Source organism: Oncorhynchus keta, chromosome 23 (assembly GCF_023373465.1).
Source record: "Oncorhynchus keta strain PuntledgeMale-10-30-2019 chromosome 23, Oket_V2, whole genome shotgun sequence".
NCBI classification, from domain to species: domain Eukaryota; kingdom Metazoa; phylum Chordata; class Actinopteri; order Salmoniformes; family Salmonidae; genus Oncorhynchus; species Oncorhynchus keta.
This window is the reverse complement of record NC_068443.1, coordinates 29,268,980-29,283,809: the sequence shown is the minus strand read 5'-3', so window position 1 is coordinate 29,283,809 and position 14,830 is coordinate 29,268,980. Positions and strand designations below refer to the sequence as shown.

Genomic DNA, 14,830 nt, shown 5'->3' with positions numbered 1-14,830 from the left:
CTGTAAATAATGGTATTTTATATAATATTTGTATGGACAAGTGACTAAATGATTCCAGCTGCATCAGAAACCAATAAAGTGTTGACTTCAACTCAGACACACCAGTAGGGATGTCAAACATTTGCCTGCCAACAGTACTTAGCACCCACCTCTGAACAGAGTGTCAGAGTTGGCAGTCAATCTCTTTTGTGTGTTCACACAGCAAAGACCTTGAAGTCGTCAGCCACTCAGCCTTGTTAAAATACTCCAGAATGTGGCAATAGTGTTGTTTGGCAATGCATGTCCGTGTGTGTGTCACTTTATGGTCTAGTCAACGTAGCGTGAGAATGAGACCGCCAAATATGCATTGCGAGACAACAACCTTTTCGGTTGAAGAGTTGTTGCCTGATGACAGTTAGACTGACTTACTATTCCAGTCCCATAACTCATCTCCCTGAGAGTCTGGCTGATGCTTCTCCCATTGTGACGTAAGGGTAAATACTGTCTCCGATCTGGAGCACAGGAAAAATGACATTGGGCTGCTGGAATGGCTTTATCCAATAGCCACATTGACGTCTTTATTCAGCCCTATCGGAAATCAGGACTGTACCCAGGACCTATGAACACCGCCCGATCTAAAAATAGCACCTTGCCATTAAAAAGGGCAATAAATCAGACCATGAATAATAGTGAGTGAAGAGGGGGGTATAGGGTGACAAAGCATTGAACATCCCCCCTGCAAAATACTAATGTCTGTTTTAAATGGCACCCTATACCCAGGGCTATGGTCAAAAGTAAAAGCACTATGGGCCTATAGGAAAGGAGTGTTCAAATCTTACTCTGAGGTCCAGAGTACTGCTGGTTCTCTGATAAAACCCGCAGTATGGTATGGTATTTGACACCCCAACCAGCCAAGAGGTGTTAAATTATTTCTCTTCATGAGAGGAAACATGGCTTAATGCTGTTATAATAAAGCTAAATTTCTGCTTAAAATGATTATCCCATCGCTGGAATTCAACAGCTTAGCTACACCAAAGGGACTACACAAAACAGAAAAAGGCATCGGAGAAAACAGCAACTCAATCAGTACACAAAACTAGCTCAAGTCATTCCCTTAACACACAATCAGCCTAGTTTCCTAACCTGTGTGTTCTTCCACTCACCAGGATGATAGAAAAACTGAAACACAAGTGCTTTTTTTTTTTTTTAAACAGCACAGGTTAGTTTCTTGTTTTGATTTTCAGAAGGGAAGGGAAATCCTGCCCCCGATCCCAACCCCCTAATGACAGCATGGCTGCTTTCATGGCTGCTTTTTGGAACATTCCATTTCCTCCTCTGATCTCCCTCTGCTGAGCCATTGTAGGGTGGTTGGGAGGGAGGGCATACAATGATAGACGTAGACCTAATCTCACTCTTCTCCCCATCACTCTTCTGTAGACAACACTTCATTTCAAACCTGTTATGGTGCTGCATAGCCGTTTACCTTGTTTCTAGATAACACAACAGTTATGCAGCATTGACCTTGTTAAATGAGGAGGTTTAGAGCTGTTCAATTCCAGTTCTGAAGGCCTGAAACACTTCTGGTTTTTGTTTCTACCTGGTAGTTAATTGCACTCACCTGGTGTCCCAGGTCTGAATGAGTCCCTTATTAAAAGGAGAGGATGGAAACCAGGAGTGTTACGACCCTCCACAACCGACCTTGAACAGCCCTGGTTTAGAGAGAGGATTAATCTTCCAGTGCAGAAAGCATCTCTCCTTTGTTAAAAATGACCAATAAACCATGTCTCCTCTCTCCAAGAGAGAAAGATTTCCTCACAGTGACGCACAACCTAAGTGTGAGGTTCATATCTAGCCTATTAGTCTAGGCAGCCTCCCAATAAATCTTCTATATCATATAAAATGTAACCTGAATTTGTAACGAGTGGCAGGAGGAAGGGAAAAAGAAAGAGGTTCAGCCAAAATATGATTTCAAATAGCATGGTGACTTGGCAAGGTACTTAAAAAAAAAAAAAAAGAACATTCATGCTAGGGGCGTTAAGATGACAGATCCAATCCTCCATGTAGAGGCCTATACATCCTTGTGTGGTGTGTTATGTGTGAATAAGCTGGGGGAAAAAACAAGGCAGACTCCCACAGTCCCCATCCAATATGAATAAGAAAACCTCTCGGGCTGCAGCCTATGACCTGGCCCCAGTTAACAGGCTCCTACCATACAATCAGAAGGTTCTCTAAAACACTGCCAAATATCCTTAAGCCCTTCACAGTTGCCAAGTTGCCTGCTGCTACAAAACAAACTGAAAATAGCCACCCTGCCCTGCACTCCTGACCATTAAGCAGGATTTTCAACAGCCATTTATTTCTGCCTCACTTTCTCTTGGCAAGCAAGCCTGCTTCGCTTTGCAGAGCACTGAGTGGTGGTGTGCGATTGAAAAACCATTCAGTCATTTTATGTGTAGAGTGAAACAGTCAGTGTAAATAACTCAAAAAGAGGAAATGTTCACAGGCGGATTAGGCTATATCATGTCATAATATTTTGGAGTTCCTGGTCTTGTATTTCAACAAATGTCGACAAAGCAGTGGAGAAGAAAGATGCAGATGCATGCTTAGCTACGATCTTCTTTCAGTAGTAGGATGTTTGAAGACCATGTCTGTCATCCATGAGACACTAAGGGTCTGCTGTAAAGCCATCTAGATGAGCTTGACACCATTGAACCCAACACCATTACAAAACACTGTACAGTGTGTTTTTCGGGACATTTACCATTGAAAACCCTGAGGCCATAGTACTGAAACCCTTAGAATTGATGTCGCCTCATAGTTTGCTTGTTCACCAAACACACACAGGGGCAGTTTCCTGAGGATGACCACAAAGCATTTTCACCATGAGCAAAAACGCCTGGTTTTCTACCCAAAGTCAGAAAGAAAATGTTGTGACAGTTTCGATAAACACAAGAGACCAGCAAAATGGACAAAAAGGGCAGTAGCGGGAACAGCGGCATTTCGTGGTCAAAACCTGGTACTTTCACTTCATTTATGGGGAAAATGTAAGCGACGTCAATGGCAAATACCTCCGAACAATTTTTTTTTGTTGTTACATAACAGTAAAAGCTGCAAAGAAAATATTCCACGTTGAGTTTGATAACTTGATGGGATTCTTCACGTTAAATCATTGTTAAGAGGTTTTTGTGCAAATCGGACATTGGGTACTATATTTATTGAATATTATATGAATCCTATAAATTGAAAATGGCCAATTCCCAGAGATCAAATTATATTTCAACAAAATAATGTTGTGGAAATAATCATCTGCTTTGCCCTAGAGAAACAATTGCAGAACAATCGGAGATGGTGGGTGTCGAAATCCTTTTCTGCTTTTTGAGGTCTGAACATTTTTTTTATTCAGTCCCTGTTTATTTATTGTTTTGAATAACAGGCTGTATTGAATGAAAGGCAAAAGGTCTAGACGTAGGCTATTCCCGCTCTCCTATCCCTTAACCACCTTTGGAGCTGTGAGATGAATCAGGGCAAAGGTTTGAATCGTCGGTGCAGTAGTACGATGAGGCACATCCTGGAAGACTAAAGCGTCTGTTGTTCATTCAACACCTGCTCATGTTGCAGCTTTACATAGAGGGATCTTTTATGGCATGTTCACCACCTCAGTCAAACCCTAAATACACCCGCATAGCCACGCCATCCATCATTGACGCAGACAGCAGTCTGTGTTGCCTGTGCACAACTGGAACGTTTAAGTTTTCAATTGCGTTGATGCCAATGGAGGACATAGTTAACGGTGGTTCAGATACAAATGGCGACTTATTTAGAAGATGTGCAATGCAGCCTAGTTCCAAGTCTAAGCCTCTTTGTAGTGCATTTCCAGATTAATTCCAAGACAACTTGTTCATTTGATTTCAGAACTAAGCAAAAAAACATTTAGGCCTCATGTTCCCGCTAAACTGAGCACGTGTATTGCCGCACACCTCCGCCAGGACTGCCGCGCAGAGATGCAACAAACCAAAAACAATCTACATTTGTTTTAGGCAAAGCCAGAGTGCAGAGTACAATTCTATTGATGGGTGATTGTTAAATTGTTTCCCTCCCCCCTCAATCTACACACAATATCCCATGACAAAGCAAAAACAGTTTGACATTTTTGCAAATGTATTCAAAATAAACTGAAATATCACATTTATATAAGTATTCAGACCCTTTACTCAGTACTTTGTTGAAGCACCTTTGGCAGCGATTACAGCCTCAAGTCTTCTTGGGTATGACATTACACGCTTGGCATATCTGTATTTAGGGAGGATCTCCGAATCGTCTCTGCAGATCCTCTCAAGCGCTGTCAGGTTGGATGGGGAGCGTCGCTGCACAGCTATTTTCAGATATCTCCAGAGATGTTCGATCATGTTCAAGTCTGGATTCTGGCGGGGCCACTCAAGGACATTGAGAGACTTCCCGAAGTTACTCCTGCGTTGTATTGGTTGTGTGCTTAGGGTCGTTGTCCTGTTGGAAGGTGAACCTTATATGGGTGGGGGGGCTGAGGTCCTGACCACCCTCGAGCAGGTTATCAAGGATCTCTGTACATTTCTCCATTCATCTTTCCCTTGATCCTGACAGGTCTCCCAGTCCCTCCCTACAGCATGATGCTGCCACCACAATGGTCCACCGTAGGGATGGTGCCAGGTTTCCTCCAGATGTGACGCTTGGCATTCAGGCCAAAGAGTTCAATCTTGGTTTCATCAGACCAGAGAGTCCTTAATGTGCCTTTTGGCAAACTCCAAGCGGGCTGTCATGTGCCTTTTATTGAGGAGTGGCTTCCATCTGGCCACTCTACCATAAAGGCCTGATTGGTGGAGTGTTGCAGAGATGGTTGTCCTTCTGAAAGGTTCTCCCATCTCCACAGAGGACCTCCGGAGCTTTATCAGACTGACCAAGTTCTTGGTCACCTCCCTGACCAAGGCCCTTCTCCCCCAATGGCTCAGTTTGGACAGGGGGCCAACTCCAGGAAGAGTCTTGGTGGTTCCAAATGCCTTTCATTTAATAATAATGGAGGCCACTGTGTTCTTGGGGACCTTCAATGCTGCAGAAATGTTTGGGTACCCTTCCCCAGATCTGTGCCTCGACACAATCCTGTCTCGGAGCTCTACGAACATTTCCTTCGACCTCATGGCTTGGTTTTTGCTTTGACATGCACTGTCAACTGTGGGACCTTTTATAGACAGGTGTGTGCCTTTCCAAATCATGTCCAATCAAGTTAGTAGAAACGTCTCAAGGATGATCAATGTAAACAGGATGCACTTGAGCTCAATGTTTAGTCTCATAGCAAAGGGTCTGAACTTATGCAAACAAGGTATCTATTTTACATTTTTATTTGCAAAAAAAACAAAACCTGTTAGAATAAGGCTGAAATGTTTGGAAAAAGTCAAGGGGTCTGAATACTTTCCAAATGCACTGTACATATATTGTAGTTATTATAGAATTTTTAGGTTGTAGTTATTATAGGAATTATAGGACTATTTCCCTCTATACCATTTGTATTTCATTAACCTTTGACTATTGGATGTTCTTATAGGCACTTTAGTATTGCCAGTGTAACAGTATAGCTTCTGTCCCTCTCCTCGCTGCTCGCTGGGCTCGAAACAGCAACACAAAAATAACAGCCACCATCGAAGCAGCGTTACCCATGCAGAGCAAGGGGAACAACTACTATAAGGCTCAGAGCGAGTGACGTTTGAAACGCTATTAGCGCGCGCTAACTAGCTAGCCATTTCACTTCAGTTATACACCAGCCTCATCTCGGGAGTTGATAGGCTTGAAGTCATAAACAGCGCAATGCTTGACACACAATGAAGAGCTGCTGGAAAAACACCCGAAAGTGCTGTTTGAATTAATGTTTACGCGCCTGCTTCTGCCTAACACCGCTCAGTCAGATATGCAACGCAGGACACGCTAGATAATATCTAGTAATATCAACCATATGTAGTTAACTAATGATTATGATTGATTGTTTTTTATAAGATATGTTTAATGCTAGCAAGCAACTTACCTTGGCTTACTGCATTCGCGTAACAGGCAGTCTCCTTGTGGAGTGCAACGAGAGAGAGGCAGGTCATTATTGCGTTGGACTAGTTAACTGTAAATTTGCAAGATTGGATCCCCCGAGCTGACTAGGTGAAAACCTGTTGTTCTGCCCCTGAACGAGGCAGTTAACCCACCGTTCCTAGGCCGTCATTGAAAATAAGAATGTGTTCTTAACCGACTTGCCTAGTTAAATAAAAAAGGTATAAAATATATATTTAAAAATATATATATTTTAAAAAATATATAAAAAAAATAATAAATAAAAAATAAATATATATATATATATATATATATTTTTTTTTTTAAATCGGCTAAAATCGCGCCAAAGAATACCGATTTCCGATTGTTATGAAACCTTGAAATCGGCCCTTCCGATTAATCGGTCAACCTCTAGCACATTTTAAGCAATCTTTGAAAAGAGAGTCAGGTAAAAAGCTTGTTAATATTTAAGGGGCAGTGTAGTATTTTGGAACAGGCTTAAATAATCAAAAAAGCCAATAGTCAGAGGGTAGCCTACATTGTCTAGTTTTCTGTATGGTAATAATAATGATTTGTACTTTGTAAAGTGGTTCCTTGCATTATACAACAATATAATGTAATTTGCAGTCACCTATTTGGCCCATGGTGTTACATGAATTAATGTCGTCGTGCCCTGCATAGTCTAAAAAGTTGATGATGTTGAATGTAGGCTTGCATTGAACACCAAATAGCTTTTCATTTCTATGATATAGCCTATTTTCATGTGAAAATGTTATTGGATTTTCTCTATTGGTTTTCTTGTTAGGCCACTTCTACATTATGCTCAAATTGATACTGGAAGTGGCACAGAATTCAAATGTCCATTTACAAGTCCTGAAATTTGCTCAGTGCCAAAAGAAATTAGCGGGAACGCTGTCTATCACAGACAGAACAATGAGACAGATATTTCACTGGATGTATAAATATTTTGCATCCACATATCGTAGTGAGATGAAGCCCACTGGTGAGCAGAGGGAGAAGATGAAATGAGATGGATTTTGGACGACATTCTGCAAATCTTCTCATCGATGGAACATTTGATCTCAATACAGTTGTTCCCAAAACTAGAATCTGTTATAAACAGAGTGGAATAAGGTTTGTAAACGTTAGCCTTTGCAAAAGTTTGAAAAACAAATGGCATTGTTTAGAAGGAGTGCAAAGGAAATTTGAGTTACTGCACACGTGCACTTCACAGGCGTTCCCTAACGGAAAAAAGCAGATGATGCTAGAACGCACCAATAGGATCTCGCAAGCTCGTGCTTGGCTCTGCCCCCCCTCCTTACTTGTTCTGCCCACTATGGCTCATTTGTTCCCATTGGAAACGACAGGCTGTCCTTCAAAGATCTGGAACTGGATCTAAAACAGGAAGGGGACTTCCTGTGCTTTCAGGTAACGCCTGGAATCCCAGAATGTTGTCGTGCAGCCAATTCGTCTTTGTGTCAAAAGGAATGGGTGGAGGATTTGTAGATACCTGCCTTTATCTGCTTTCAAACACAGGGAGGCCGTCAACCACTGGTCTTCTATGAATGGGAATATAAAACTGTCTAAATCAGCAGACCATACAAGCAAATGGCACCTCTATGGATAATGTGGACTACTGAGGACGAACTATGGCAGTAATGGAATTGGTTTATGATTTCAATTTCATTGACTCGATTTAGGCCATTGCCTAAACCGAGAGTTTGGGTGGATTACAAAAAAAACGATTCTGTATTGTTAGAGGACAGGGATTATAAAATCTGTGTTTAACCCTAAACTACAGCTAGAGACTTATGATATTGTAATAATTCACTACCAAGCCTGCTTACTTAAATGAGGCATGGCTGATTTGAATAGGAGTATGAGGGCCACTGATAAACCCTTTCTTCGGTCTTCCTTCTTCAGTCAAATTTTAATAGGCTTATGCACAATGCCCTTTCTCTGGGTAATGCACTTTGTCAACGTTTTCAAAGGATTCAAGCAGGGTTTCACAATCCTTATTAAATGGTACATAATCCTAATCCGTATGGTGCTATGTTTGATATTCAGGGACAGACAGTTGGATCAAGTCTTGCTTTTGAGTAACACAAACTAACGCTTTGGCATAGGATCTGAAATCTAGGCTGCGCCTACTTTAACAACATGTATTCCCATATCTGGAAATTGCAATTGTTGTTCTGAGTGTTTACTAGCCCTAATTGAAGAAATTGTAGACAGCTGTTATGGTGACCCTGAGCACTATATGAGAAGCAGCCATGACAACCACTCTTTCAGCCTGAATAGAACTACAATTGCCAGCTCAGCCAACAAGCAAAAACTAGGAGAATAATTGTTCTACCATACCTTGCCATTCCACTGTGGTTGAACACTGGATACTCATTCAACACCAAATAATTGCTGAATAGCCAAAAAAGTCAAATAAATCCCCAATTTCCCAGTTCAACTGGCAACCAATATAATTGAGAATGTATTTTCTTCTTCAGAAAGTAGGCAACAAACTTCAGTTAAAAATGTAGATCATTTTTGGCCTTTGGTTACATGTCTGGAACTTAATGACAAAACACTAAGAGAAGACAGGGTTTTTTTCTTACTGGAAAAACATGGACATTGGGATCAGCTGGCCCGGCATCCTTATTGAGTTATTTCAGCGTTGGAACGCAGTGACGTTGGAACACTGGTGCCTGCTGCTCTGGAATCCTGGCCACTGAGGTCATTCACAGAACTGTCTGCTTACATCATAGCTCCGGCGAGTCATTTGAAAAAGGTAGGGGAGAGGAGGGAAGTGGAGGCAAACATCCTGCGTGTGCTAGGACTCAGAAACAGAGCTGCTGCTGTCCATGGGCCACAGTACAATCACACTATTCACTGCAGCTACAGTAGGCTAGTCACTCGCCTGCTCTAAAACCAAAGATCTCTAGAGCAAAACAAACTAATCTGAAACTCACCTACATACTCAACAGTTCACACTTTCAATTTGAAATACAAGCAGTGACTTTTGTATTTATAGCCACAACAATTAAAACAATGTTAGCCTAAAGCAAACATCTGAACAGTGACACCCTCTCAATATTTCAGCACATTTGACATCATCCTCATAAATCAGACATCACGTAGCAGTTAAGATTTATTAATGGCCTACTAAATATGGTGTCAACTGACCCCTTAACGTCAAGTGACTTTCCCAGGATATTAACAAATAAAACCAAAAATAGGCCTGGCAGAACATTCCCAGGAGTCCCTCGAGAACAACTTCGTCCATAGAAAACATAACTGTATACGGAGGTCAAAATGTTCCATTTTTATTAAGAAAACAGCTCTCTTCCGGTTACTCTGCAAGTGGGCAGCAGAATTGCAGATTAACAAGACACTGTCAACATCATTCTGCTTCTGTTCTCCATTGTATCACTCCTTCCTCTGAAGGTTCAATAATAATCTTTGAGAGAGGATCAAAAAATAGCTAGAAATCAATCTTAGAGTTCAATTACCCAAAGCTACTCTAGGTAGCTTATAACATGACCAAGGAAATGCAAAGCCAATGTAGGCGTTAGAGTAATTTCGAACATAAGAAATGGTTGCAAACATCAAGAGAAATTTAAACAGAATGCAACCCGATCTTAATACATACAATAAGAAAAAACAGTAGTGGAAAGCAAAGGACGTTCTGTCTAAGCACAATATTATTGAGCTATCCCTTTCCATTCATTGAAGTGAGCTACCATGACAACAGTCCCTGCCAACATGACTACAGGATGTAGGCTACAAAGACACATCAGTTCAAATTTAGCCAGCATTCTTACATAAAACCCTTTCTGTAAAGCCGAGCCATCTATAAATAGCATTTCCATTTAGCAATCTTAAATCATTAATGAGGACAGTAAATTAACACCAGCTGAAAGCAGTTACTAATCTTCCTCGACCACACAAGATATGATCACAAGTCACAACCATATTGCATTTTTTCAGAGGAAAACTCCCATCCATCACGTCTATTCCTACTGCTCCTCATCCAGACCCAACAACAGGATCTGACATATTCATGTAAATACATAATGTGAGAGCCTCTAAATTCCCCACTACTACTGGTGGCAGCAGCATAAACTGCCCCCTGATAATATGGAGGTGTTTTAATTAACAGCTCTTTCGGTCTATGTGTGGCCTATGATAGGGCTTGGGAACTAAGCATGCCAAATATTGAAAACGATCTACGACTCAGCCAAATAATGTCATCTGAATTGAAGGCATGTCAAGAAAAATATATGACCTTCATATATCTTTGGTTGTTGCCATATTTCATTGTGTTGACATGTGATGTACATGGAATTCTGAAAGTGCCTTTCATTTCTTCTGAACTTGACATCTGTGTTCTTGTCACCAAAATACGTAATTCAATCCCTCCATGACTCACCCTACACAAATATTAAATAAAGTTGTTAGTTAGATATCCTTCTGTTGGATGGTAAATATTTACCAATGCAATGGCAAACACTCTAAATACTGTGATGTTGGCAATAGGGTCAAACAATTACGTAATACTATGATGTCTATGGTTGGATACATGGCTTGTTCTCTCCCTCAAGCCATGTAGCCTAACGTTACCCTTCTATGTGACAGAATAACTTGGTTACAGTGGTCCCATTATTTGTTATGGCAACTTTGGAATAGGATTTGAGATGTCAAAACCAAAACGCATATATTACACCTCTCATCTCAGTGCATTGGTTAACTAAGCATCTTTGAAAATGTATGTCCATCTCACCATATACGCGCACCCATCCTTGTTGCTGGCATAAAGAATCCACCAGGATTCGGTCCAGCAATGGATCCAATGAAAGCAGCCCCCCATGTAGAGAATCCACGTCGCCTATGGCTGAGTCGGGCTCCATACTAGAAATCACCTTTCCAACAACTTCCAGGTAGAAACAAGAGTCCAAAACTGAGAAGTCCACGACGTAATCGTCAAAGGGAAGCAATAACCTGCTGGGAAGTTGCTTTATGACAACAAAATAATCACGTTTAACCCGCCTAAGTTCTCTCACGTTTACTAGCTAGCCCAAGCTATTTCATTGTTTGGCACAAGCCGTTCTGGCTAGACGAAAGCCCTACCATATTTTTTTTTTTATCTCCCAGACTGCTGAGGGCTAGCAATCAACATTGTAAATGCTGGGTAGCTGTCTGTGTAGTCTAGACTCATTCGTTTTTTAGCTATGGCTAGCTACGCTGTTGACATTGTTGCTGCCCAGAGATCAGAGGTGGAGTGCTGCTCCAACAGGACCACGCGCAGAAAAAGTCCCGAACGTCTGGTACGCTCCCCTGTTGTTCCAAGCAATTGTGTAGGGAACTAAATATTAAGTTTGTGCGGCCATGGCCTCAATTATTCGCCCATTCTTGAATACTTGAAGCAGCGCTCACGAGGTTGGGGTTCTCTTCACTCTTCCAAGGGGATCAAAAATCCTTTTCACATTTAAATCCAAACCAATGTTCCACTTCTATCACATGCCAGCGCAAGATTCTAGGGATTCAGGAGAGAGCAGCGGATCCCAGAGAGAATCGTTTACGCATGGGTTCAAAGGGGCCGTGCCCTTCTGTCAGATTCCACAAACTAGAACAAAAATTCCTAAGAAACTATGATGTACTTACTATATGTATCATGCACATATTTTATGATTAGAAATATTTTAAGCACCGGCTTAAATAGTATTTACATCGCAGATACAGTTGAAGTCGGAAGTTTACATACACCTTAGCCAAATACGTTTAAATTCAGTTCTTCACCATTCCTGACATTTAATCCTAGTAAAAATTCCCTGTTTTAGGTCAGTTAGGATCTCCACTTTATTTTAAGAATGTGAAATGTCAGAATAACTTTCAGATTGAATTGCTTTCATCACATTCCCAGTGGGTCAGAAGTTTACATACACTCAATTAGTATTTGGTAGCATTGCCTTTAAATTGTTTAACTTGCATCAAACGTTTCAGGTAGCCTTCCACAAGCTTCCCACAATAAGTTGTGAATTGTGGCCCATTCCTGACAGCTAGTGTAACGGAGTTAGGTTTGTAGGCCTCCTTGCTCACACACGCCTTTTCAGTTCTGCTCGCAAATTGAGGTCAGGGCTTTGTGATGGCCACTCCAATACCTTGACATTGTTGTCCTTAAAGCCATTTTGCCACAACTTTGGAAGTGTGCTTGGGGTCATGGTCCGTTTGGAAGACCCATTTGCAACCAAGCTTTAACTTCCTGACTGATGTCTGAGAGATGTTGCTTCAATATAGCCACAATTTTCCTACCTCATGATGCCATCATTTTATGAAGTGTACCAGTCCCTCCTGCAGCAAAGCAACATGATGCTGCCACCCCTGTGCTTCACGGTTGGGATGGTGTTCTTTGGCTTGCAAGACTCACCCTTTTTCCTCCAAACATAACAATGGTCATTATGGACAAACAGTTCTATTTGTGTTTCATCAGACCAGAGGACATTTCTCCAAAAAGTATGATCTCTGTCCCCATGTGCAGTTGCAAACCGTAGTCTGGCTATTTTATGGCAGTTTTGGAGTAGTGGTTTCTTCCTTGCTGAGCAGCCTTTCAGGTTATGTAGACAAAGGACTCATTTTACTGTGGATATAGATACTTTTGTACCTATTTCCTCCAGCATCTTCACGACCCTTTGCTGTTGTTCTGGGCTTGATTTATACTTATCGCACCAAAGTACGTTCATCTCTAGGAAACAGAACACGTCTCCTTCCTGAGCGGTATGAAAGCTACATGGTTCCATGGTGTTTATATTTGCATACTATTGTTTATACAGATGAACATGGTACCTTCAGGCATTTGGAAATTGCTCCCAAGGATGAACCAGACTTGTGGAGGTCTACAACTTCTTTTCTGAGGTCTTGGCTGAGTTATTTTGATTTTCCAATGATGTCAAGCAAAGAGGCACTGACTTTGAAGGTAGGCCTTGAAATACATCCACAGGTACACCTCCAATTGACTCACATGATGTTAATTAGCCTATCAGAAGCTTCTAAAGCCATGACATCATTTTCTAGAATTTTCCAAGCTGTTTAAAGGCACAGTCAACTTAGTGTATGTAACCTTCTGACGAACTGGAATTTTGATACAGTGAATTATAAGTGAAATAATCTGTCTGTAAACAATTGTTGGAAAAATTACTTGTCACTTGCCAAAGCTATAGTTTGTTAACAAGAAATGTGTGGAGTCGTTGAAAAACAAGTTTAAATGACTCTAACCTAAGTGTATGTAAACTTTCGACTTCAACTGTATGTCTGATGTAGACTGCAATTTAATATATTTTTTAAGTAATTTTTTTTAAAACTGGGGCAGACATTCATTTTATATTTGATACATTTAATTCATACCTAATGAACTTATTTGATTGTCATTTAAAATGCGCTGTTTTCTTCAAGTGAGGGAAACTACTATACCTCATAATGATGTTATTGCTAGTTTTATAATTTGTCAATACATTACATAAATACTACCTTTCAGCATGTCTTGAAATACAAAGTGATTTTCTCTCTCATGAAGACTCAGGCTTCTCATAATATAGCATTTTGTGATATGTCTCCACCCTGTGGTAAGTATAGCTCTCAGTCTGTTGATAATTAAATCTTAAAACACTAAATCCAGTCATCAACCCAGTCATTAATTTCCATCATCTGCTAACTTGCAAAGACAATGCACACATAATACACGATGGTGGTTCTGATGTTTTATTCTTTAAAATATTTTGATAGTACATGCAATGGTGGACAAATTCCACTTTGGTCAGTTTAACAGTTTTAGACCTTCTCTGGACTATTTGTGAGCATATTTGATTGTGACACATGCTCTATCTCCAGTTTTTGCTTTCTTTAGCTGTGGCTTCAGCTGCAAATAGAAATAGCAATGAATCACTCTCATGCAACAGATATTCAGTCAGTGATTATGCATAATGGGCTGTGTAGATAAGGGGCACACTCTTTTCACACCACTTCAATACAGCTACGACCAGAAATGATTTTCATAGCAGGTTAGGAGAACAGTTGTCCTAACTTTTTTCCTAACCTTAACCTTCTCCTAACCTGCTACGTTAATTGTCCTAACCTGCTACTTGAATTATTCTAACCTGTTACGGTAATTGTCCTAAACTGCTACGTTAATTCTTCTAACCTGCTGCGTAAACTCTCCTGATCTGCTACCAAAAACTTCCAGTCGTAGCTTGTATCGAAGTGGCGTGAAATTTGTGTTTCTCGTGTAGATAAAAGGACAAAGTAAAATGACCTTTGCAAGAAAAGAAACAAGAGGTAGACTTGAATTACGATCATACTCAAATCAAATTGTTTTGGTCACATGCGCCGAATACAACAGTTGTAGACTTCACCGTGAAATGCTTACTTACGAGCCTATTCCCAACAATGCAGAGTTAAAAACTAAGGCAACTATTTACTCAATAAAAAAGGAAATAGTAACAATAAAATAACGAGGCTTATGCAAGGAGTACTGATACTGAGTCAATGTGCAGGACTACAAGGTATTTGAGGTAATACAGTGCGTATGTAGGTAGGGTTCAAATTGACTAGGCAATCAGGATATATTATAAACAGAGTAGCAGCAGTGTAGGTAAAATGTGTGAAAATGTGTCTATGTGTGTGTGGAGTCAATGCAGGTGTGTGAGTTCGACTCCAGTGATGTACTGGGCCATAAGCAGTACCCTCTGTAGTGCCTTGCGGTCGGATGTGGAGCAGTTGCCATACCAAGCAATGATAAAGCCAGTCA

General features: G+C 40.8%; 1 protein-coding gene across 2 annotated transcripts in view; it reads right to left on the bottom strand.

Annotated features, from left to right (window-relative positions):
* Positions 1 to 12,973, bottom strand: part of LOC118402122 (ras GTPase-activating protein nGAP-like) — a 97,691-nt gene extending 84,718 nt beyond the window's left edge. The window contains exon 1 of one of the 2 annotated variants that reach the window (XM_052476986.1): positions 12,874 to 12,973. In XM_052476986.1, coding sequence (XP_052332946.1) covers positions 12,874 to 12,883 — 10 coding nt within the window. In that variant the 5' untranslated portion in view covers positions 12,884 to 12,973. Of the gene's footprint in view, positions 1 to 10,813; positions 11,588 to 12,873 lie in introns of those variants that run through there. The other variant, XM_035800058.2, reaches the window with a different exon arrangement.
* Positions 12,974 to 14,830: the final 1,857 nt, after the last annotated feature.